Genomic DNA, 23,563 nt, shown 5'->3' with positions numbered 1-23,563 from the left:
CCCGCCCCGCCCCGCCCCGCGGCACGTGATCCCCGGGGGGGGGGGCGCGCGCTCTGCACCTGTCAGTCAGCGCGTCACTTCCGCCCGTCGCCGCCGCTGCCGTCGGGGACCCCCCGCTCGCGGCTCGGAGCTCGCAGCGCCTGTGAGGGCACGGACGGCGCCGGGTCCGGCAGCGCGGCGGCCGCGGCACACGGCGCGGGCAGCAGCCGGCGGGAGAGGGCTGCGAGCAGAGCGGAGCGGCGAGGAGAGGCCCGCGCCGGCCCCCGGGGTAGGAAGAGGCGGAGGAACCTGCTGGTGGTGCTGAGGACGGCGGGGAGGGCGAGTCACCCGGCAACGGTGAGGGGCGCGGGGCGCATGCGCGGGGGGTCCCCGCTCGGGCGGGTCGGTGTCACCTCAGGCTTCAGGAACCTTCTGGCACCGGCGGGGCGCGGGAACTTCCTCCTGCCGAGTTGCTGGAGCCGCTGGCGGGGAGCTGTCAAGAGGCGGGAGCGTCTCCCAGGCTGGTGGCGGTGGGACATCGCAGGCAGCGCTGACAGCCCGGCTCCTTCAGGAGTTGKGTGCCCAGGCTGCTCCCTCCTCCCACGGACCAGCCTGGTCCCCCCTGCGATGGGGCTTGGCGTGCTGACAGCATCAGCCTCGCAGCTCCCTGCCAGCGAAGTTGGCCCCAGAAGTTGAAAGAAGGGCAGTCAGTAAATCGCCCGTGTCACGAAGGCAGCGCTGGCATTAAGGGCGCTGGGTCAYGGACTTAACGCGCCAGGCTGTGACTAAATGTATCTTCCGAGAGGTCTTGTCGGTGTGGGTTTTCATTGTTTATGGAAGCTGCTTAGGGATTTGAATATCTGAGTGAAACTGTTTCTTGCTGTCAAAAAGTTGCTTTTACATGAAATGTCCCATTGTTGGGGAGCTCCTTTCAGGTTTGGAAAAAAACACAACAAAACCCAACGACAAAAAACTTGMCATTGCCCATTGCAATGCCAGCTTTTAATACACAACTCTCTTACTCTCAAGTTCCTTGGTCTGRCTGCAGAAATTTTTACAGAATTTCTTGCTGCTGTCAGGCTCAAGATGGGGTAAAGAGGTAACAGATAAAGAAAGTGAATACCACCTAATAACTCTTGCCTGCTGAAAAAAAAGAAAAAATGAAAGTGAATATATRAAAACCTACACAGTTGTTTATTTTTTTTTTTTGGCGTGTGTTCCTGAATGTCCTCAGGGATGGAATTGTTAGTATGTGAGTTTAGAACAAATTGTTAAACTGGATTAGCATTTAGGTTTGAAGTTTTTCTGTCTTCCATACAGTTTAATCTGCCAGCATAAAACGAATAGAAAGCTGGTCTTTTGGCCTATATTATAAGCAATTTAGCTATTTCGTTTGTTTTCTGGGTTTTTTTACTGCTCATTGCTCGTAAATTGCTTTATGTGTTCTTTGTTGCATAGACTTGAAGATGTTTAGAATCTCTTTTAGTTTTCTTTGTCTGTATTTCATACATTGTTTGGCTCCATAGGGATCCTTTCCTTGTCTTGACTATGTAACAATAAGGAATCAAGCATTTTGATGTTTTKAAAGCATCAAACTGGAAATTTACAGTATTGTTTTAGAAAAATCATTGAGGTAGAGTGTCCCATGGTTACTTTTAAGGAACCTGGCTTGGAGGAGCACTTGGTAACTACTGCTTGCAAATTTTGACACGGACAACAGGTCAAAACATCTGATTTTGGCAAAGGATAGTTTTTGTCTGCTCGGTCTTAGTTTGGGTGTTTGGTTTTTGTGCTGCTTGGAGCACTGGAGGATCTCACAGCTCATTAAAAGACTTAATTTAACATTTGTCATGTGTGGCTCCTACCCTGAGACTTGTGCAAGCAGTGAAGCGTTGCTTTATAATATACATAATGGTACGTTTGCAAAAACAGGTGAGGCTGAAGAAATAATCTGTGCATTTGGAACAGACATCAGTAAGTTTTGGGAGTCCCTGCTTGCTCTGTATGRAGACTTTATGGGGTAGATTTTTTTCATTTTCTAATACTCAGCCTTTTGATCTCTGGTCAGATATTTATAGCTGAGCAGTGATGTCCCKTTCTAGGGCTCATTGGAAAGCGAGTAAAACCTGCCAAGTCTGAGGTGAGATTTTAGTTTGGATTTTTTTTTTCTTTAATTTTTTTTTCTTTTTGATGTGGTTGTTCTCTTTTTTTCCCATCCCCCACAAAAAGAAGCTGCTGCTGTGTGGAAGAGGAAGTGATGTCGGTAAGAGAATGCTTCAAGTTGTCCTCTAATTCAGTGCATAGCACCAGGTTAATTTTACTGCCATATTAGTACACAAAAATCCAGCGGTAGTTTAAGTGGGAGTGAATTAATTGTATGCAGGGCAGTTCATCATTTTCATCTGTAAGGATGAGAGAAGGCAAACTCTTAACTTTTTTCCTTGCATTGCAGGCCTAGTTGTATATTTACTTATCATTTCAGATGTGAGGACTGTTATTTAAGAACTGAAAAATAACACTTTCTTTATCTCCTCCTTGTCTGTTTTGGCTAATCGAGGGAATATTAAATAATCTGTGAAGGGCTATGGAAGAGGGAGATTACATGACAAGTAAAGAAGTGATGGCTCTATCAGTTTTTCAGCAGAGGGGCTGTATGTCTCTTGTCAAAATTGGATTCAGGCAGAGAATACRAGAATCTTACATTGCTCCCTGGAAAGTTAGTAAAATTGAGCACTTCAGTCTTGCTGACTATTATTTTCTGTAAGGTAAGAGATTTTACCTGCAAAAATTTTGTGAATGACTAGCTCCCTCAAGGCTTTGGTAAATGCAGATTTATCTTCAGAGTTTGTACTGSCTTGATAGCCAGCTGTTGAGATTTGTGAAAGTTCAATCAGTTCAAGGGAATTCTGTGRCTTATTGCAGCCTAAAACATAATGTATTTGTTACTGTATCTTCTACCTGGCACTTTTTCTGTAAGGCTGATTTGTTTTGAAGTCCTAAAAACATAGTTTAGAAGGTCACAACCTGTTATATTTGCAACATACGGGTGAAGTTATTCACTGCAAGAAATGGGTAATATGTTGCAGGACCATATTCTGAATAGTGAAAATAGTTCTATTGTGATAGTAACAAACAGTTCTACTCTTTTTGTCTTTCCCCTGTGAATGTGAAATCCTGTATATTCGTCTTTAAAAAAGAAAGAAAAATAAGCCAAACGAGCTTAAAATACAGATAGGKCTTTATGTTTGTGTTCAAACAGCTTGTAACAAAGACTGTGGTTGCAGAGGCTTTTTACTATTGAGAGGTTTAAATGGGTTTTATTTTCTTCACTGTTTGGACATTTCTAAGGACGTTTGGGTGGGGCATCTGTTCSATCTGAGCCCCGTGTCTGGGGGGAACCCTGCACTGATTGTCCAGGTTCCAGTCTCGCTGGCAGCTCTCCTCATGTGTCTCTTCTGTTCAGTGTTCCCTGCAGTGTGTTCAGGATTAAAATTTGTGCTCAGCTSTGTAGGATAATAATACATGGACAAAACTGAAAAGGTGAGGGCTGGAATCTTACGAATGTGGTTCTTTCTTCCTTTATGCTCTTTTTTAAAGTGTGTATGTTTGAAAGGTTTTCTCCCCTTTTTGCTGAACTTTCCATTTAATGAAATCTTTTGTTGTCTTGGCACTCTTGTAATGTAATCAGGTTAGTTAATTTTGGTCTGCAATGTAACTATTAACCTTATGATTTCTGGTGGTCTCTTCAAATTTGGTCATAATCAAGTTTTGAGAGGACACCTCACTGCCAGGCATCTTATTTTTGGATTTTTTTTTTCTCTGCATCTCTTGAAATTCAAAGAATCATTGCTACAGAATTGAACTCTTCAATGAAATGTCTTACTCCTGCAGTGGGGATGCTGAGCCTGTCCTTTATTTTGCTGGCAGATGCTCAAGGTTCTGACAGAGGCAGTGTTTCGATAGTGAAGGGGCTATGTAACCATTTTGTAATCTGCTGAGTTCCAGTGTGTATTTCTGCTTACCTGTTTGGGAGGAAAGAAACAAGTGATGATAAATGTATGTAATAGGATAACTTATGTATAATGAATTAAGTRCATTATATATTTATAGTTTGCTTTTTTGGTGTCTCTGAGGTAGCTTGACTTCTGTTCCAAAGTCTGTTTTAACGACAGTGACAACTGCTTTGGTTTTATAACGTGAAGCTCTCAAYTTGCATAGTTTTACTGATAATTTCTTCCTGTCTGTTACCTTACTGTACTTTTATAGTGCYATTGCACCGAAGTTCTGCATTATCTGGTGCAAAGGCAATGAGATGTGTGCRGTTGGTAGAGTAGAGCTTTGCATTGGGGGGTGGCGAGTAGCATGAATATAATTAGCTGTTGCACAAGATACAAAAGCCTTTTTATTTATTAACTACTGTTGTTAAGAGTGTGATGGGATCTGTGCGAGCAGGAAGTTTCTTTATAATTCTGCACATGTGCATTGGCAGCAGCAGATGAGAGCAAATCTGGCAGTGTGTGGTGGTGGGTGTGAGGCACTGAGCAAACATCTACTTTTTCTGGTATCGCTGATGGTTTTATTTTCTTGCTACAATGCCATTGGAGGATTATAAGTTGCTGTAATGCTTGTTAGAAAACCTTTGGATTTCATCTAGTAAGTGAATATAAAATGTTCTTTTTTGCATATTAATACTAGCTAACATTTTGGTGATCTCTCAGCTTGCTCTTTAAAAGTGTAGAATTTTTAGGCATGTTGCTTAAATCAGTCACTGTATTTGAGGGTTTACTARYMGATAAGATGTGTCTCTTGTGAAGGTCTGTGAACGATGGGCTTTTTCAGAGACAGTGTGATCAGGTTCTYTCAACTGAAATTGTAGACAAAACTTTAATGAATGGAAACTAATCAGTATTATTTTCATTTTTTGGCTTGTAAATGAAAAAAAAAACCCCAAATCCAGAATTCTGTTACTTTTAGTTATATCTCTTCCAGAGGAGCKTTCATGAGGTGTTATGTTGCTTTCTTGCATGGTAAGGGCTGAAAGGCTTAATTTAAATTGTTATAATTAGTAAATTAGAAGGCTTGCTACCACATTCTCAGGGTAAAAATTGCGTTAGAATTGCATTCCACTAAATTTTATGTTGTATTTTTGTGCTTCTATTTTCTCTGTCACTATAGCCAGTATTTTGTCAGTTAAGTGGTTTTTGTGACTATCTCAGAAGTGCTGATGTAAACGATGGAGAATTTTTGCTAATAGARTTGAGGTTTAGTGTGTGTGTGTGAGTGCACATGTGAAGGCATACACAGCCAGGTAGTTCATTAATTAAAGAGCTGGTGTTCATCCTTCTGCTGACTCCTTTTGTGATTGTGTGCAGAACTGCAGGGAGCTGGTTTCCTTCTGATTCCTACTTAACCAGAAAGCAAAMAGGGCAGTGAAGAAACCATAATGAGAAACTAAGGGAGCAGGAAAGTCACATCTGCTTGAACAGATATTTATTCTAACATGGATTCYTTCAACACTGCAAGTTACATTTTGTAATTATTTTTAATTTCAAGCAGTATGCCTTAATGGGGATGGGAATTGTATTCCTAAACAGATCAACTTATTAAATCTAAAATAATAACTGAGCCCAATTGTCTGATTTGCCAGTCTAGACTTGTGACTAAAATACCTCTTGATATCTGATTTCACTGACAGTCAAAARGAGGAAATCTTGCTTTARGAATCTATTTTAAGCTAATTTTGCYKGTTTTGAAACTTTTATTTAAAATAATTATTGTTTTGACTACTCAAATATATTAACGATRTTTAAATGTGATTATTCCTTTTACATAGAGGATGATCTGTTTCTGTTCAAGCACTGGCACATCTCTGCATGCCTTTAACTGTGCTCTTGAGACAAGTTTGTCCTTTTCTGWGTCCTGGGTTTGTGGTAGTGTTCTGTTTGTGGGGTTTATTTCAGTTTGTCTTTTGTRTAAATTTACTCCAAGCCATGTTCCCTTCCCAACCTGGCCATCTTTTCAATTTTGACTGGATTAATTCAAACAAGCAAAATACTCTGTTTTTACTTGTTAGCTGAACAAAAGCTGAAAATCAGATGAGCAAAAGCTCTTTCGTCCAAAAGCATTTCATCCATTGGGAATGCTAGCAGTAATTTGAGTATACAAATGGCATAAAATCATTGTCAATTGTTACARTTCTGACACAACATTACAGAAAAATCAGTTTCCTTTTAACTCAACAAAACTGAAGAGTAAGGACAGGAGTGCTGGTTGCCATTTTTTCTTTTAACATAAATAGTTTGTAGTACAACAGTTGCCGAATGGATCTGTGTATTCTACAGTGAGCTGGTATACAAAAATTTCCCAAGGGAGCCTTCTTGCTTATGCTCACRCCTGGCAACTGGTTCTGCATGATGTCATGAGGAGATGATTGCATGAGGAGRGTTCCTGTGATTCTGAGTTGGAATCTGTGTCTTAATTTTGGCCATCATTTAGAAATTCTTAAAATCTGTTCTAACTTTGATAATTTCAAACTTAGCCAAAAGATCAGTTCTTTGATTTAACAGTATGTTTGCTGTAAGCATTCAGGGGGACATCACAGGTTTTGTCTAGCTGTAAGTCATGTAACAAAGTATGTTATTTTTCTTTGTCAAATATAGAGTATGAAATCCAAAACTTTGAGACCCCTTTTATGGTTGTTTTTTTTGTGGAATTTTACTTGTAAGTAGATACTGTAGACAAGGAGCATTCATCCCCCTTGTTACTGGAGTATGTGTATGTGATCTTTTAGGACCCGGTTTGCAGGCATGTGATGGTTCACAGGGTCACGGCACTGTGTGCTGAAAAAGCAAAAAAAACTTGAGGTGTTTCCTGAGAAGCAGAGACAGGCCATTTTGTTGCTTTTTTTTTCCTATCTAAAAATCTTACAGTTAAGTTTTTACATTTATGTGTTAAAAAAAAAAAAATCACTGACAATGTTTGCTAATGCCACAAAATAATATATTAAAAATAGAGCAGAGCAGCAGTCAGTGTTAGCTTTGGGTTTGGCTTCAGGGATGGTACGAATTTCTTGCTACATAAAACAAGTAAATAAAAGAATGGCTTGAATAGCTGAGACTTGCGGCAGAAATTCTACAGCAGAATTAATGTTTTCATTGCTATGGCACAGCTTCAGTTTGCAGCCTTTCTTTGTTTATTTTTACTTGTTGCTTCATTCCTTTGTTTTAAGGAAAGGTGGTGGAACCCTGAGGACTTTAATTTAAAATGATGCCAGTATATTATTTGTACTTCAGTCATTAATGTAAAAGCTGAACTACATATAAGTCTAAATTTTYATGTGTTTTCCTCAAATATTAACAGTTAGCCATGCATTCTGTGGGGTTTTTAGTGGCATTTCATGTGTGGGTGTAAATACTTCTTGAGTTGCCAAGATAGGGATGCTATTATGATGGCAAAACGAAGCTCATGGTGCTTTCCCAGCAGTCTCTATGAAGAACTTGCCTTAATAAACAAATCAAACCAACAAAATTTTTAAAATAATGTATGAGAGCACTGAAATCCATAATGCAGAACAAAACTGTGTTTTCCCTTCATTTAAGATGCTTGGGCTCAACATGTTGCAAAGGACATAGTAAGTTTTGTTCAGTCTCTTGTAAAATTTTAGTATAATATGTGGTTATAATGAGGTRTACTTTTAGTTTCCTCCGTTTGCATTTTGTAGAGCATGATTGTAGCTTAAGAATGCTTCTAAATGTTTGTAGTAAAGAGGAGGATAAGTAGATTGTAAAAGATGCAACCAGAATGTTTATAATTAAACTCAAACTAGGTAGTTTTCTTTTGTGTGAATTTTTTTTAGTTCCTTTTTTTTTTCTTTTTCTTGATAGAACTTGTGAAACATTTAGGTTGTGAAATTGTGAGGGGGAAGCATGTGCTCAGAAGGATTGGGATAATATGRGCAAAAGTAGAAAGAATTGAGTGAATGGGTGAGCTCCTATTTCCTGAGTTGTGTGATCAAGACAAAAAGAATATTAAAAAACTCCACAGCTTTGCTTGGTATTTGTAGAAGTATCTGGAAATAACCCTGAAGGTTACATGCCTTGTCCTAGTTTTCATGTRTGTGCATGGAAGGGCTGCACTTCCTGAGTCAAGGGAGGGCAAGGGAGAAAGCTTTTGATCCATATAAAAAGTGGAGATAAAATGTTTAATTATTAACGGTTTTACAATGTTGGAAATAGCAGGAAATAAAAACTTGCTGGAAGTTGAATAACTCTCACACTTTSTAGATCTTTCTAGATTCAGTGAATGTCAGATTAATTGTATCACTTGTGAAGACACCAAACTATGAACTAAATGGGAAAAGACTGAAATGCTCTGAAAATAAATTGTTTCCTATAATGATATATTGGAATGTGTATATAAGTATGTGTGTATTTGAGAGGGTGAAAATGAGGCTTTCATTAATTTTTCTAGGTGATAATAAGCCATATAAAACTTCCTTTAAAATATAAACCCAGGTTGTAAATCTGGTTTTGCTCTAACAATGAGACAACCAGGCTGTTTCAACTTCATTGTTACGTTGCCAAGCCAGTTAAAAAAGAAGTCTGTATTTTTTCTTGTTTTCATGCCTCCTGAATGAAAATAATATTCAGGCAGCCTGTTCATTTGCTGCACCTGGCAAAAGTGGCTGAGCTTTAATGTCAGAGAACGGAGCACAAAGTTGCCTCTGCTGAGAAAACTGGGCCTCAAGATTGTTCATTTAGTGCTGAATTATAAAGAAGTGGTTACTTCTAATTTGGTCTTTTTATTAGGTGATGTTTGTTTTGAAGGTTTGTTTGTTGGTTTTAGCAAGTCAGCCTGAAGCRTTATGGCAGATCCATCAAAGGTTTTCTCCCACCTGCCTTTAAGCCCACAGTTGGCTAATGTGAGGTTTTCTGCTTCATTGTGAACAGGCTGACTTTGGAAGAACTTGAGAAAATAGACTGTGTGCAACTTCATATTTTAAAATTTGCATGATMTATTGGGATTCATTCAAATCTACTTACAGGCAAAGATTATGTTGACTTTCTTTTAATATACCGAAACAATAAGAAAAATGGCCCTACAAAGCCTTCATAGATTAAAACAGGGTCATGAATTGCAACTGCTTCACTGCTGGAATCTGTCAGAATCTTTTAGTATCCGAGAATTTGCAATAACAGATTTGAACAAGATGGATTTAAAAAAAAAAAAAGTCAAACCCATTGACTGGGATATAACTCTCATTTTCTGTTGTCASCTCACCTGGAGTCCTGATCTCAGATGAGGGTTCGCTGGTGTGAGATGTAACAGATTTACAATCTGTGTGTAATACAAGGCAAGAGACAGAGAATTTAAACACTTTTAAGCCTGGAATATATTTTCCTCTAGGCTTCAATGCAAGAAAATGCTGAGGAGGTAGAAGCAGTCTGGTACAAAGCCTATGACCAACTCCCTTAGCACATGGATGCAGTTGGGGAGGATTGGGAGCATGAAAACTGCTTTATTCAAACTACTGAAAGTASTCTGGGTTCCTGTTGTGATAGGCTAATGAATGGCCTGGCATTTTGGGACTGAAAACAGAGGGGTTGGTTGTCAGGAATTTGCAAGCGAAGATGAAGTTTATTTGTCCTGATGTGGAACAGAAGCAAGAGCTGGTGTGGGGGAACAAAGGGGGGGAAAGTACTTGTCTCCAGTCTGTCATATCATTCTCCAGTTATGCAACATAAGGTTTTAGTGTGTATACTTTGACACYAGGGAAAGCATATTTCTGTAATAATAAAGGCAATTACTGCTGTGGTTTGTAGCTATTTTGAGAGCTGAGAGCATGAAAAATGTCCAGATAATCTGAATTCTAAATAAAAGGTGGCAAAAATGTGGGTGGCTCTATGGAATCTGACTTGAGGGAAGCTGCTTYCCGTATCCAGATCTGATGATCACTTGGACTTTGAACTGGCAGTTAGGACACGTCGTCAGCTTCCCAGACATGATGATYGGTACCACCGAAAGCTGATTGACTCTAAATGTTCCCTATTTAGGATTTTGGTTTTGGTCTTACTGTTTAAAGATGGTGTATTAAACCAGTGCCTGAGATCCTTCTAAAAATTTCATAGCCATTAAATATTTTAGTATGGTAGGTACTTAAAAACCCTGTGTGTAACCTACTTAGCCCTCCTTGATTCTTTGGAAGAGGATTGAATAAGTCTGCASATTATAGTTGTTAAGACTTAGATGTCCCATGTTAACTTTCACTTCATTTTGGTTAACTCGTAAATGAAAATAGGGATTTGCTGTTTTGGGGACTCACTCATAAGCTGTTCCCATGAGGTCTTTGTGCTTTCTTGTTCAGAACAAGAAACTGATGATTTGACAAGGAGAATTCCTCTAGCGTGATGTTTAGATTTGTGACTGAGTTTAAAACTGTTGAAAACTTTATGATCTAATAATATTTTCTTTATTTTCAGATTAACTGCTGAAGTACTGATCGAGTTCTGCTATTCTTCAATGAGGAACTACAGGCTGATCTTTTGCCATAATCTTAAACAACCATAAATGACAAAAGAATGCTTGGTCAGTGAGGGCAGCTGGCGCAGAAAGCATTTTTCAAACTCGGCTGTTTAAGTACTCTGAGGTAGGTTTTGTAGCTTGTTTTACTGGGGCAAAAAAAAGAAAAGCAAGAGAGGATTTCAGAATGGCTAATCTATTAGAATTTATCCATAGTAAACAGAGAATTTAAGTTTGGTTGCAGTCCTTTGATTAGCAGCATGTACTTCATGTTCTGTGTGCCAGTCTCTGTGAAAGTGACTACTTGCATTTAAGCAAGTATGTTTTCTTTTCTTTTTATTATTTATTTTGAAAGGACAGTTTTTTCTTTGCTAGGAGAAATATTTTGGTTTTGACAGGATAACAGCTTGACTGAGTGACTTACACTGCCCTTTGTTATCTATMTAGATCCTTTATCAAGCAAAGACTTGCAAGTGAAGCCTGAGCTTCTGCTTGAGAGTGGTATCACTGAGCATCYAGAAACTAGCTTTGGGGGTTTTCTGTTCTGTAAAAATTTTAATTTGATGCAGGTGTTGAAAGTGTTATTTTGTAGACCWTAAAATGCCAAATATATTTTAAAATTATTACAGTGCAGTTGTGTATCACAAATACTTAATMATTTCGTGTAGTTGAAACTTGATGTTTTGGTTTGGTGTGATCTACTGGTTTCGTTTCCTGTTGAGAAGCTTTTGCATTAACTTCTGAAAGCCTGACTACTGAATGCTGTCCAAAAAAGTACAACCTAGATTCCTGTTATAGGAATCTAACAAAGTACCTTAAAACTTAATTAGAAGCTCTGAAACTAGAATTTTCTGCATTTTCTTTGCTGTATGTATGTTCTTCTCAGTCCTCTGTTGAGGGTTAGTCAGAACACCTCTATGATGGTTCTTTATTGAGTTAGCTGTGTCTGGAATCATTACTCCAAAACTGTCCATTAAATCAGTGAATTGATGGGGACAAACTAGAGAGTATTTGCAGTAGGTAATTAAGACACTTCATGTTGCAGATCAATGCTATCAGCAGCATATACTGAAGTGTGTTTTTTTTGTTTTAATTTCTCTTATTGACAGAAAAGACAGCTTTGATTTTTGGCTGCAAAAAGATATGAGGAAGAGCTCCTCCCCTTCCTTGAGTAACTGCAACTCTGTTCTTGCTAACAAAATATTTGGAATTCCACTTGATGAGCTGCAGCAAGAAGGGCAACCAGACAATGAGGTTCCATTCATAGTCCGCCATGTCGTGGACTATATTGAGGAACATGGTGAGTATTACATTGCTGTATGTAAAGTAATGTATTTCACTGTTATTCTTACAGAATAGATTGTRGGTTTTGAAGACTACTTGTTTTCTGAAGTTAAATAAATAATTGGATGTGGTTTGGTTGTTTTGGGTACTTCCTTCTTTACTCCTTCTGTTATGTTTATCACTGTTTTCTAGCCAAGAGTAATGCAGCCAGCTCAGCAGGGCACCTCCTAGGAAATGCTGTGATTTAGGTACTGCTAACATTCCCCTTTTTATTTTATTGTTACCTGGGCACAAGAATGTGCCTGTTGGGAAGAGAATTGCTGGAAGCCTTGCAAAATTCTTGTCCAGAAAATGTTTCAGTCAGTATGGGAATTACGCATATCTGCCTATCAGTATTTTTTCTGTTAAATTTGTCCATACTAGAGCTAAAAGTTTATTTCTGCAATTTTTTTTCTAATTTAGGGGGTCTGGAACAAGAAGGACTTTTCCAAGTCAATGGGAACGCTGAGACAGTGGAGTGGCTCCGGCAACGATACGATAACGGAGAAGATGTGGACCTGGTTAAAGAAGCAGATGTACCCTCAGCTATTAGCCTTCTTAGATTTTTTCTTCAAGAACTTCCAGAGCCAGTTATTCCAGGCAGTTTGCACATACATTTGATGCAACTTTCTCAAGGTAATAACTATTTTTGATTCAGAGTTTTTATTTTATGATTTTAAAWGTAAAACMCARTGTTGAATTGATATATGTAGTGACRCTAAGGTGTCATTGATCTCTATGTAATAATAATGATAATACTGCTGTGCACCTTGGTTGCARTGTTACCTGTCAGGACTGGATATGGGGTTGAGGTATACTCACTTGGTGTAACAATGGAATTCTCTTCTACTATTGTAAAATCTATGTGAAATTTTTTTTTTCCTCCAATCTTTGAACAGGAGACTGTGGATGGGTTTACATATGGGTTGTTTTTAGCATGCAAGATCCCATTTAATTCCCTTTGGTTAAATATATGGAAAAACTTCACTTAAAATTGCAACTTAGTCTTTAGTGTCTTTTTTAAAGTGTAAAATAAAGTTATTTCAGAAAGATTTAAAGTTGTCTGTAAGAAGTAAATCAAAACACATAGACCCTTAAACGGTGTTTTCAGATGCTAAAATTAGACTTYGGATTTCCTCTAATTGGGTTTTGCCTGTCTGAGAGACATAACTCAGTTACTTTTCAGAGTTATGTCATCTGCTACATTTGAGGCAGAGAAATTGCTTAAAGAAATTCAGAAGGTGGTAGTAATTGTTGACCCCTGGTCTTTTCCCYCTTTAGCAGTGCTTCCATATCTTTCTGTCAGGCTTAGTCCTCAGGATACTTTATTATACAGCAAGGTGTGGCCTGTCCACATCATTAGAAGCCCATTGCAGGCAGGGGGTTCCTCAAAGAAAGGTGATTATGGTAGTTGAGGTGTGAATGTGATGATCCCAGTGCACTAGACCATGTGTCCTAGAAGTGTGTATTCATGCCTTAGTGCCAGAGGACTTCAGTTAGAGGTAAGAGTGTTCTCATTTTAGAGAACTTAAATTTCAGGACAGATTGGTTAGACAAAACATAGAGATGTGTATGTGCAAAGTGGTGTGATTATCCCCTCTCTCATGCTCCCTTTATTAAGGTCTACATTGTTAAAGTACTTTTTAAAGACTTTTTTTTCCTGATTCCAAAATACATTTCTAGAGTAAGAACTGTCAACAAAATGTTCATTTTATTGTGTTTTGTGTTGAGAACTGTTTTCTGTGCCTCGTTGCTTGTATTAAGCTACTGTAGATGTTGTCTGTGTCTGAGTTAATGAAATCCTGTACAGTTCCTGCTTGATGTTTCTCTACATACGCAACAGGGAATTTGCCCACTCTTTGCTTTGATATTAAGGACTAGGATGACTGCTCTCTCATCTAGAGAGGCAGAGATGGCTCATCATCTTCAAACATACTTCTCCCTGATCTGAGTTTTCAAGTGTCTGAGAAAGAAGGGGAGGCCGCTTTGTATCAATTTCCTCCCATTTTGTTTTCCTGATGTTTCTTTTCCTATAGATGGAATTTCTTGGGTACAAACAGCTGTAAACTCTTTGAACCTTGTTGCCTGTCAGGCTGTTGATGTAACAAATGAGATTTRTGGGGAGATATTTTGATGAAGAGTATAGTTAAATGGGGTGAGAATGAGGAGGTTTTATGGTGACCCTTTTTCGCATCTGAAATTGAATCAGCAAGCTTCAAGCTAAGCATGTGTGAAGATGATTGCATTGAGATAGCTTGGATTTGTAAGTTAAGTATCATAAAAGCAAGTAGAGTGGTGAGAATGGGATGCTTGTGAAGGAAAAGGTGTCAAAGTAGCTTGTCTGCTACAAGAATTTAACTAGATGGAAGTTAGCTCACTATCTCGAGCTGCTGTTTTCTCTAGAGCTCTTCTGCAAAGCAATTGTTATGTAACAGTGGTAAAACAAAAACATGCAGAGTTTGCCCTCTGAAATAAGAAATTTGACTGAGCATTAATTGGGGAGAATATGCAGAAAAGAATGTGGTGGATAATATTGAACAAATGCAAGTGATTTCCGACAATTTTAGGCTGTGATTTGACCAAATTAGTTACACTTTTAGAAATAAGTAATGGTCATAGTAAAAAAGCTGATCAATATCAAATATTAAAAAACAGATATCTTCTTTGTGATTAAAATACTTTTGTTACTTTTTCAGATTATAATAATGAAGATGAATTTGGAAGAAAGTTGAGGTTCCTCTTGCAGCAGCTTCCACCTGTTAATTACAGTTTGTTAAAGTTTCTGTGTAAATTTTTAGCTAATGTAGCATCACATCATGAAGAAATTTGGTCAGCAAGTTCTTTAGCTGCAGTCTTTGGCCCGGATGTTTTTCAGTAAGTTAAAATTTCATTCAATGTTTCTATGGGAATTTGAGTGTCTGTAGTTTAAAGTCATTCCTAGTCCATGAGCAACAGTAGCAAAGTACACAATGTGTTTTGGGCAGAATCTTTCTTTCTGTTTCCACCCACTCCCTCACCACAGTTTGGTTTTACAATTTTTGCTAAGATTTAACCAGCAGCTTGTCTATGAGCTGTRGCATCAAAACCCCTGAATTGTTGCATTACTGTATTTATTCTGAGGTTCAAATATTTTAGTGATCRTATGTAAGGCTACTATTTGTAGCAAGAAAACAATTCTGGGAGAAAACTGTGGAAGTACCAGCTTATACTGTTGTTTCCTCTCCACAGGAGCATACTTGAATTTTAAATATTTCTCTTGAAAAGTTGGTTGACTAAATAGTTGCTAATTCATAATTTTAAATATAGTATAAAGCATTATAATGCAGTAGTGTGAAGGCATGCTTGAAGTTGTTTGTGTTCAGAATGGATAGGGGATAATTGTGTGAAGTGTAGCACAGTCATGGAAGACTAAGGTGGTGTTTTCTGGGGAAACAGTTGGATTTAGACTTTGAAACTAAAACAGTGTTGAAAYCTTTAGCATTTACACAGATGTGGAGGATCTGAAAGAACAAGAAATAGTTAGCAGAATAATGGCGGGACTTCTGGAGAACTACTATGAGTTTTTTGAAAATGAAGAGGAAGATTTTTCATCTACTAATGATTTGAGCTCAATTACTGAGCAGGTAAGAATACTTTGAAGGGCAATATGTCACAAYTTAACTGTCATACACATCTATGTTTATGAAAGATACATTGAAATACAATTTCTTTAGTATGACTAAGAAGTTTCTTGCAAACTGAAAAAACTAACATTTTCTTAATTTTCTTAATGCTTGTGAAATTGTTGCTTCTGTAATAAGTATAGCTGTACTATATTGAGAAATGTGTAGGGACTAAACCAACAGTGATATCCTGCCCAACACAGAYACTGTTATAAACAGCTTTCTAATTAACAGTTTAGGAATGAAGARCTGTTTTTTGATCAAATGAAGAACGACTCTTGTTGGTCTTGGTCAAGAGTTTATCTAGGTGTGTCTTACAGAAACATGCAGGGTCTTGTACTCCTCTTGATGATGTTATCATTGATGCTTTCCTGTGCCAAAGTTTTTGAATGGCGTTTCTGATTCTAAGACTTGAAAATAATATATTTTCTGTAAAGAGGAAAAGTGATAAATAATAAGCAATTGCTAAGGTAGGTAACAAGAAGTACTAAATTTTAAAGCCATTCTCATAAACCCTTCYACTAGCAAGACAGGTAAGGCAAGTACTGGGGCACTTGGTTGCCTCCTCTTCCCTCCAGAAGACGTTGGTCTGGTCTGCCATGCGTGGGCAGCAAGTTCTGGAGTGAACAGCGTCTGCTGTATGAGCTCCTGGAGCAAACACTGCAGCTCTGCAAAGCTGCATGCAGGAATATGTCTGGCACTGAGAGCTGACACAGCCCTGCTGCATACAGGGAGCTGCTGAACAAAGCTGGGCTGTGACTCCTGCAGCCAGAGGCTGGGGGCTGCTGCTTGGTTGGGATAGCTGCTCTGTAAACCAGAACTGCGCTGTGCTCTCAAGCTTTGAAATTACCGACTTGGCCGTGCCTCATTGTATGTTTTAGCAATAGGGTTTCCSAAGCACAAAGCCTGTTTGGTGTGTGGTTTTGTTTGTTTTTTCCCTTAGTTGGAAGGCTGGTGGGGTGTCTCTTTAATTTCGTGGTATCTCCAGCAGATGTCAACCGTGCACTTCTGTCCAGGTCTGGTGTGGTGGGGACAGAAGGGCCGCTGTCCCTGCTGGGCACAGCCCTGCTGGCAGCTGCCCCAGTGTGTGGGTGGGCTTGCCTTTGCTTCACTGGCACATCCTCTTGCAATTACAGAGGAAAATCAGGAATAAATACAATTCTTGCCTGGAATGTAGTACCATATAACACGTTACACCCCTTTTAAAAACTAACAAATATCTCCTCTCTGCCTTTTGTGTAATCTGAAACTTCTGAAGTTTCAGTTTTTCTTAATTTAGTGGTTTTATTTTACACTGGTGGCAGATACTATTTTCTTGAGGCTACCACTTTAATTTTTGGGTTTGCAAGATTGGGAGATCAGAAATCAATCACAGCAGTGCCTTGGTGATCAAACGGAATCACTTTCTTCTCTTTRCCTTTTTATGTTTTAGACATAGTTTCTTTTTTAAATAATGAGGTTGTCTGTCTTGAGTTGCCGCTTGGCTATATTGTTTTGCTTTTTAAATYGGTTGTATTTTTTTGCTTCAGTAAAAACATCTGTGTTTGGAAACAAAGAAACGAACATAGACAAGAGCACAGAAACTTTGTAAGTGCTCATTCAGAGCTTTGAAGTTTGGGTTCATAGACTTCTGTATTGCCTTCCTGAGGAGGGTTTGAAAATTCTTCAGATAGATGAATAAGGCTACCTGTGGAATAGAAGGAAATTATCTGTTTTAGACACAGATGAAGAAAAGTTCTGTAGTTCGTGATTTCAGTGTGGTTGAGATTTTGTCGTTTCTTAATTCTGTTTGTGTTTGTTTATCGCATCAGAGGTGCTTCTTGCTTTTCAATTTTTGTTCAGTGTTCAAAAGCAGCTTTTTARTGGTGTAGAATTTATAGTTTTACATAAAAGCAAGTCTAGTGTGCCTGTTTTTTTCCTAAAATTGAAAAACGTTCTCTTCCTACATGTTATTTTCATACATTTCATGTTCTTTTAATTCTCTGGGCCTTTTGAAAGGAACTTTTCAATCCATTAATTTTGATTAAATCTTTTTTAGATCAATGATCTCTTGGAAGAAGAGGAAGATGTAAAGCTTGAGCAGTCGGAAGAACTTCCAGAAGACGGSACAGAGAAACCTGTTGAAAGGCCAGCTGTGGTGCATCTAGATATGACAGGGAGTCACTCGGATTCCAGGAATGTTACAGCATCAACAAGGTAACTTGGTTCTGCCTTGGAGTTTGCATTTAAAGTTTGGATTGTAATTTATTCTGTCAGAGGGAGAAACTGTCAGACTTTTGAGGTAAGTGTTGGTGTCGACAAACTGAAGCTTTAGATGTATGTACAGTTCTTATAATAGTGAAATATGGGTTAAAATAACTGTTCCTAAATTCAGCAGAGGAATGCCTGTAGAACTCAGATTGGATTAAATATGGTGATTTATGCAGGGAAAGGTAAAAAGGGCATATTTTAGAGAAACTGTAAAGTGGTATTTAAACAGGAAATTTTATAGCAGAAATAAGAAGACTGGGAGATCCAAACCTATTCTTTACCATGCTTCCACAAGTTCCTTACAATGGGAAATCCTAGGACTGTTTGTTGTGAGAGGAGAGAGCTGTGGGCAGGTTTGGAAGTCRCAAAATGTGATATAGGCAGGAATGTTGGAGTGGGAGTCAGCTTTTAAGAGTAATTCTCATAACAGATGCACAAACATAAAACCATACTTTCAGAGCTTATTGGTGCTTGCTTGTAATACACAGATTTATATTTTACTTGCTTGTAGTACACAAGGTTTTATTTTTAAGTCTTCTTTACTTGTACTTAGAGTTCACATTCTACAGATGGTAAATTTTGTGTCTTCCCCTCTACAGCATGTGTTTGGTATGGGCATTGCATGTAAGAACTTGTAGGGAGGAGTGAGGAGGAATCTATAATAAAAATGTGGCTAAAAGCAGAAGAAATGCAGGGAAAGTCACCAGTAAGTTACTGCCTAAGACTAAATAGTTTCAAGAATGTGTATTTTGGGTTGAAATCTRTTCAGCTGCTCCTGCATTCTTCATTCTACATAATGGCAAGAAGCTGTAAAATATGAAATAATGACAGAATCATGATTCTGTATTGTAATTTGGATTATATTTTAATACTCAATTATCTTCGTCGGTAATAAAGCTTCTTAATTTTAGTTTGAATTAAGTTTTAAAATAGTTTCAGTATAACTATTCACAGTTTGCTTCTGGAGTGTGCAAACACAGCMGTAGTGACAAACTCAACATGTTTGAGAGTTTAAATTGGATAGCCTGAAGAGAAAAACATTTTTACTTGATGTTTAAAGTTAATTTAAAATGAATAGGCATTAATTTTGGTTGGTATTTTACATAATTTGTGAGGAAGGACAAGAAGGAATCCCTTAGAAGAAGGAGAATTTTGACTGTAAAACCAGAACAAATACAGGAAACATTTAAAAAAAAACAAAAACTTAGAAGAAGGAGAATTTTGACTGTAAAACCAGAACAAATACAGGAAACATTTAAAAAAAAACAAAAAGGAATGAGAAAGTGCTCTTTAATAAACCTTTAACCACTATAAATACTGTAAATATTTTCCGAAGCCTAATGGCTTTTATGTATGCATTTAGTGGCCTTTTTTTGGTCTTAGTTTCTTGATGTAAAAAAAATAATTATTAAAAAAGCAAATGTTAATGCAAGTTTATTGGGATTATTTATCTTTGTCCTTATGTAGAGCCTGTGACAGCTCATACTGGAAAGAGGAGGAGAAGTAGATGTTAAACATGGTTCTTGCACTTCTTTAACCTGGGGTTTTGTTGCCTTTACGCTGTTGTCAGATTTTGGGAATCAAATATCTGTGTATTTTGTTGTCTCTGGAGGAAGAAGTAAAAGGGATTGGTTATCTTKATTTGTACAGTGGGACATCTGACCTTTTTCCTTGTTATTTGGACTATAACTTGCTTATAATTTTRCTCACTACCTTTTTTCTCTACTCATTCTGTTTGTTCTGTCTGAAACCTATGACCTTCCTGCACTGCATGGTGTTAATTTGACTTTGAGTTAGAGATCTTGTGAGAATGTGGATAATCATTAATRCACTTTGATTTAGTGACTGCTTGAAAATGGTATTTATAATAAACCTGTTGAGCGATCTTTGAGCCTATTACCCAGCAGGGAGCATTTGTTGCTCTCAGGTTGTCGTTGAGTACATAAAGAAAACTGATCTCCTTTACCAGAAGCCTTTTACCCACGGCTCTTTCCTTTTTGCTGTCCTGACTTCTGGAGTAAGGAATTACTGACTCAGCGCTGCAGCTGAATTTTAAGATGTGCTGTTGAAATAAGTACTTTAGAATCCTTCTTTGTCATTATTCCAATTTTTTCATCCCTGAGCCTTGCCAAGCAGTATTTGCTTTAATTGAGCAGTTCATCTCAAATGTTTTCAGTCAGAAGCCTAATATAAAAATTCTTTGGTTTTGGACTTTTCAAAATTATATGTGTAAAAATATGAGATATGACAGGGCAGTAAGTTGTATAAACAGTTTGTTTTGTTTCTACTAAATGTAGTGACAAGGGCAATATCCTCAATGTTTCTATGATATTCTTGTCAACCCTTTTGTGTTTTAATTTGCTCTGATCAGAGAGAAATGATAATATTAACAGCTACCAAAGGAGAAGAAATGCATGGTAAAGCTGACTAAATAGAAGAGCTGCCTAAATTGCTAGATAATRCATTATTATTTTAATGTAGCACTGTTTTTAGCATCTGAATTCTTGTTCCTCCTATCCTGGAAAACCTGTAAACAACACGTTAGGGGAGCTTTCAAGTGTTGATTGGGCAGCTTATTGTCAGGAGTGACCTCATGTTGCAGTCGATTTCTATTTAGACTGCAGGGTTTAGTGCAGCACTCCAGAGGTGCCGGCTCACAGGCAGCCCCCGGAGCCCAGACACCAGCATGCACAGCCAGCAGCCCACAGCACGCTTTGCTGGCTTCCAAATGAAGCATTTTTACATGAAGTGCTCTTTTGGGATAGCAAAAATAATCAGAATGGCCTGCAAAGTTCTGCTGCACAGGTAAATATCTGAAAGGAAAATGTTGTTTTGATAGGATTGCAAGTAAGGCTTTAACTTTAAAATTATATGGGATTAAATGGGGTTTGGAGATACAAAATGARATAATGTCACAATTGATTATTTTAATGAAAAATCTCTGTACCACCAGGAAATTACTAAGGGAAATGTGGACATGTTTTATCTCTAGTTAATGTATTTTTCTACTTTAGATATGTTTTTACTGGGACCTTTTGTGGATAAGGAGCCAGTTCAGAAGGGATTCTCAGGAGGGGGTTAGCATTATGAAACAAAGATGTTTACCTTTCRATGTCTTGCTGTGTCATGCTGCGTTATGGCTCTGTCTGGCAGTATAAATTACAGCTTTTAAAAAGTATTCTTGAACTGTGGTACCTGGGCTCAGAAGTTGTAATGGCTTTTCATCTAAGATTGTCRCATTTGTTTCAGAAAGTGCTTAATTGCTAAAGTGATTAGTTGAAGATGGAAGATATTCTTTCTGTAGTAAGAGGATTCTTTAGCCTTTGTAATACTGCTGATTTATGCACAGCTTTTGCTGAGTACCTCTAAGTACCACCAGCTCCTAAAGGTGTTAAAACCATCTTGTGCTGGGGGCTGAAGGTTACACTTTGGGATGGAAAATTTTGTTGTGAACCATATCTGAAGTCATCTGGATTCTTTGGAGATGAGTTTGAGTCTTCCTATTCTTGGTACAGTTCCTCATTGTCTCAAGTGGTAGAATAAAAGGATTTCAAGTCATCACAGTTTCCTATAAATAGTGTTTGTACTTGTGCCCTTGACTGAGTTTTCCTTGCTCTCTTTTGCAATTAGTGTTGCAGTGTTCTGTGCCCTGATTGCCTCATTTTTTCTCCCAGTTTGTCCTAGGAGTGGTTGTTTTAATAGAAAATCAATTTCAGTCCATGCAATTATGTATTTGTACCTTTAGAATGCAATACCTTTCATAAAGCAACTTTTGTAGAACTTACTGAGATGGATACGTAAAATTGMGTTTTTCATGTTTTGAAATATTACTGGTCTCTTTTCCTGAGATTCTTRATCATGCTCCTTTTCTCTTACCTTGTTCATGAAACTGAACTTACAGCTTCATATCTCTAATATTTATCTCAAGTATCGTCAAAACAAAGTGTGTTTATCAGAAAATCTACTTTGTATAGTAGTACAAATGGTATAGCTATGCTTAACTTCAGTACATGGAAATACCTCTTGCCATTTTTTTGTTTGTAGGAAAAATACAGAATGCCAGTGTGTTCCCCCTCAGTTATTTGATCTGCAGCTTTGAAATCAGTGGTTACAAGATCTGGCATCTATATCAGGTGTTTTAATTTCCCAAAGCTATGTCTGTTTTGAAATAGTAGTTGAGTGCTGCCTGTTCTGTCAATGCATTTGGAATAGATCAGCTTTGGCTTTTTACTGAGGCAAACACACACATAAATCATAAGATGAACTTGATTTGTCAGCAAGTTTCTATTTAAAAAAAAAAAAAGAAAAGAAATTAAAAGCCTCTATGACCACCTGCTTCTTCAGTTGTGCCAGGGTGGGGTTGAAACACTGTTCACTCTGCTCTTGGCCCAGTACAAGGTGTGTCAGGCAAGCTGGTATAGTTATTTTTAATAAATGCTTTAGCCACTTTCTTTATCAGCCTGTGTTTAAATGAAAGTCCTTTATTGCTAGTGTTTCATCTACTGGGAGGAAGAAAAAACTAGAAAGTCTACTTGAGGTAATGTCTCTCTGATGGTGGAATTACTAATAAATCTCATAAGTTGTAATCAAAATATTCTTTGCTGTATTGAAATTTTTCTTGGGTAAGCAGAGAGACTGTCTACCTTTTTTAGTGCAAACAAGGCTCTTATCAGTCAAAACTGATAGGATACCTCACAGAGTTGATTACTTGCTCAGTTCTCCAGGGGAGTGGCAAGCTCCCTTGTTTTTCAGGATTTACCTTAACGTTCATGAAAATAATTGATAAAAATAATACTAAAAATAAACTTTGTCTATCAACGAGGTTGTTGCATGATAGAATAAACTAAAATCTTGATTTTCAGCCTTTTGGGCTTAGATCTCTGTAACAGGAAGAAAAAGCCTTTGTTTACCTCTCTGCCTGCCTCCCAAGTTAAGCTAAAATTAGTATTTCCTTTTTTCTCMGAGGGGTATATGTGATGCAACTTATTGCTGTTTGTAAGATATTTCTCTTACTTTATTCTAAACTGTCACTTTGTCTAAAGTTTCAAGTGTTATGTTTATAATAAAATGTTAATCATATTAAGAAAAATTGTAGAGGGAGCACATAACACATGAATTAGCTGCCTTGTGTTAGCTATGTGGATTTCCACCCTCCCACCCCTCCTCGAGGAGTTTAACATTCTAGGCTGAAGTGGCTTTGCCTAGAGATTTCCAGATGTTTTACAAATGTCAGGCTTCTGTCCCAAAATCTGCCTTCCACTTGAAATGTAGTTGTGYTCAGAGATCTGTTGAATGTTGCAGAATAAAATTATGCAACAGTGGGATGAACSTGTGGAGGAAAGCAGAGTAATTTGGAATTTGCTTTAGACAGCAARGTTAAAATCTGCATTCTTAAGCAAGGTGTCAGGAAATGTGTGACTGCAAAATGATTAATATTTCCCATGGGAAAGACCATACATCTGAGACCWTGGAGCTYCATAACACAACAGATATTGGCTCTTGAGAGACAGAAATCTACATTGCTACTTYTACAACCTTCTGTCATGTGATGGTTTTCCTTAAGATGTTGTCATTTAAATAATAAAGGAACTGCAAATCAGGGGTTCTTCACATGTTTATTCTGCTTCTATTAGTTGCATCACATGCATTTAAGTATTTTCTAAATTGCTTTCTGTTGACTTCAAGACTTCCATTTAGTGTGGTAAGTTTTTCATTTTATTAACTGTTTTTCTTCTTTATTGCAGTGCTCATATCTCTCCCATAAGTATCTTGCCAGCCTCTGCAGAGTAAGTATAATGAAAAAGCAAAATGTTTAAATTGTGCTGTTACTA

The 23,563-nt window shown here is 37.8% G+C and overlaps 1 protein-coding gene across 7 annotated transcripts in view; it reads left to right on the top strand.

Annotated features, from left to right (window-relative positions):
* Positions 1–88: 88 nt before the first annotated feature.
* FAM13B (family with sequence similarity 13 member B) overlaps positions 89–23,563 on the top strand; it is a 44,681-nt gene continuing 21,206 nt past the window's right edge. For 4 of the 7 annotated variants that reach the window (XM_057373670.1, XM_057373669.1, XM_057373666.1 and 1 more), the window contains exons 1-8: positions 89–336; positions 10,458–10,624; positions 11,607–11,797; positions 12,244–12,456; positions 14,517–14,694; positions 15,299–15,443; positions 17,521–17,678; positions 23,477–23,518. In XM_057373670.1, coding sequence (XP_057229653.1) covers positions 11,641–11,797; positions 12,244–12,456; positions 14,517–14,694; positions 15,299–15,443; positions 17,521–17,678; positions 23,477–23,518 — 893 coding nt within the window. In that variant the 5' untranslated portion in view covers positions 89–336; positions 10,458–10,624; positions 11,607–11,640. The remainder of the gene's footprint in view (positions 337–10,457; positions 10,625–11,606; positions 11,798–12,243; positions 12,457–14,516; positions 14,695–15,298; positions 15,444–17,520; positions 17,679–23,476; positions 23,519–23,563) is intronic. The other 3 variants (XM_057373668.1, XM_057373665.1, XM_057373664.1) reach the window with 1 other exon arrangement.

Source organism: Malurus melanocephalus, unplaced genomic scaffold (genome assembly GCF_030028575.1).
Source record: "Malurus melanocephalus ecotype Western Australia unplaced genomic scaffold, MMel_1.1 scaffold_205, whole genome shotgun sequence".
NCBI lineage: Eukaryota > Metazoa > Chordata > Aves > Passeriformes > Maluridae > Malurus > Malurus melanocephalus.
This window is presented reverse-complemented; position numbering and strand designations above follow the sequence as displayed.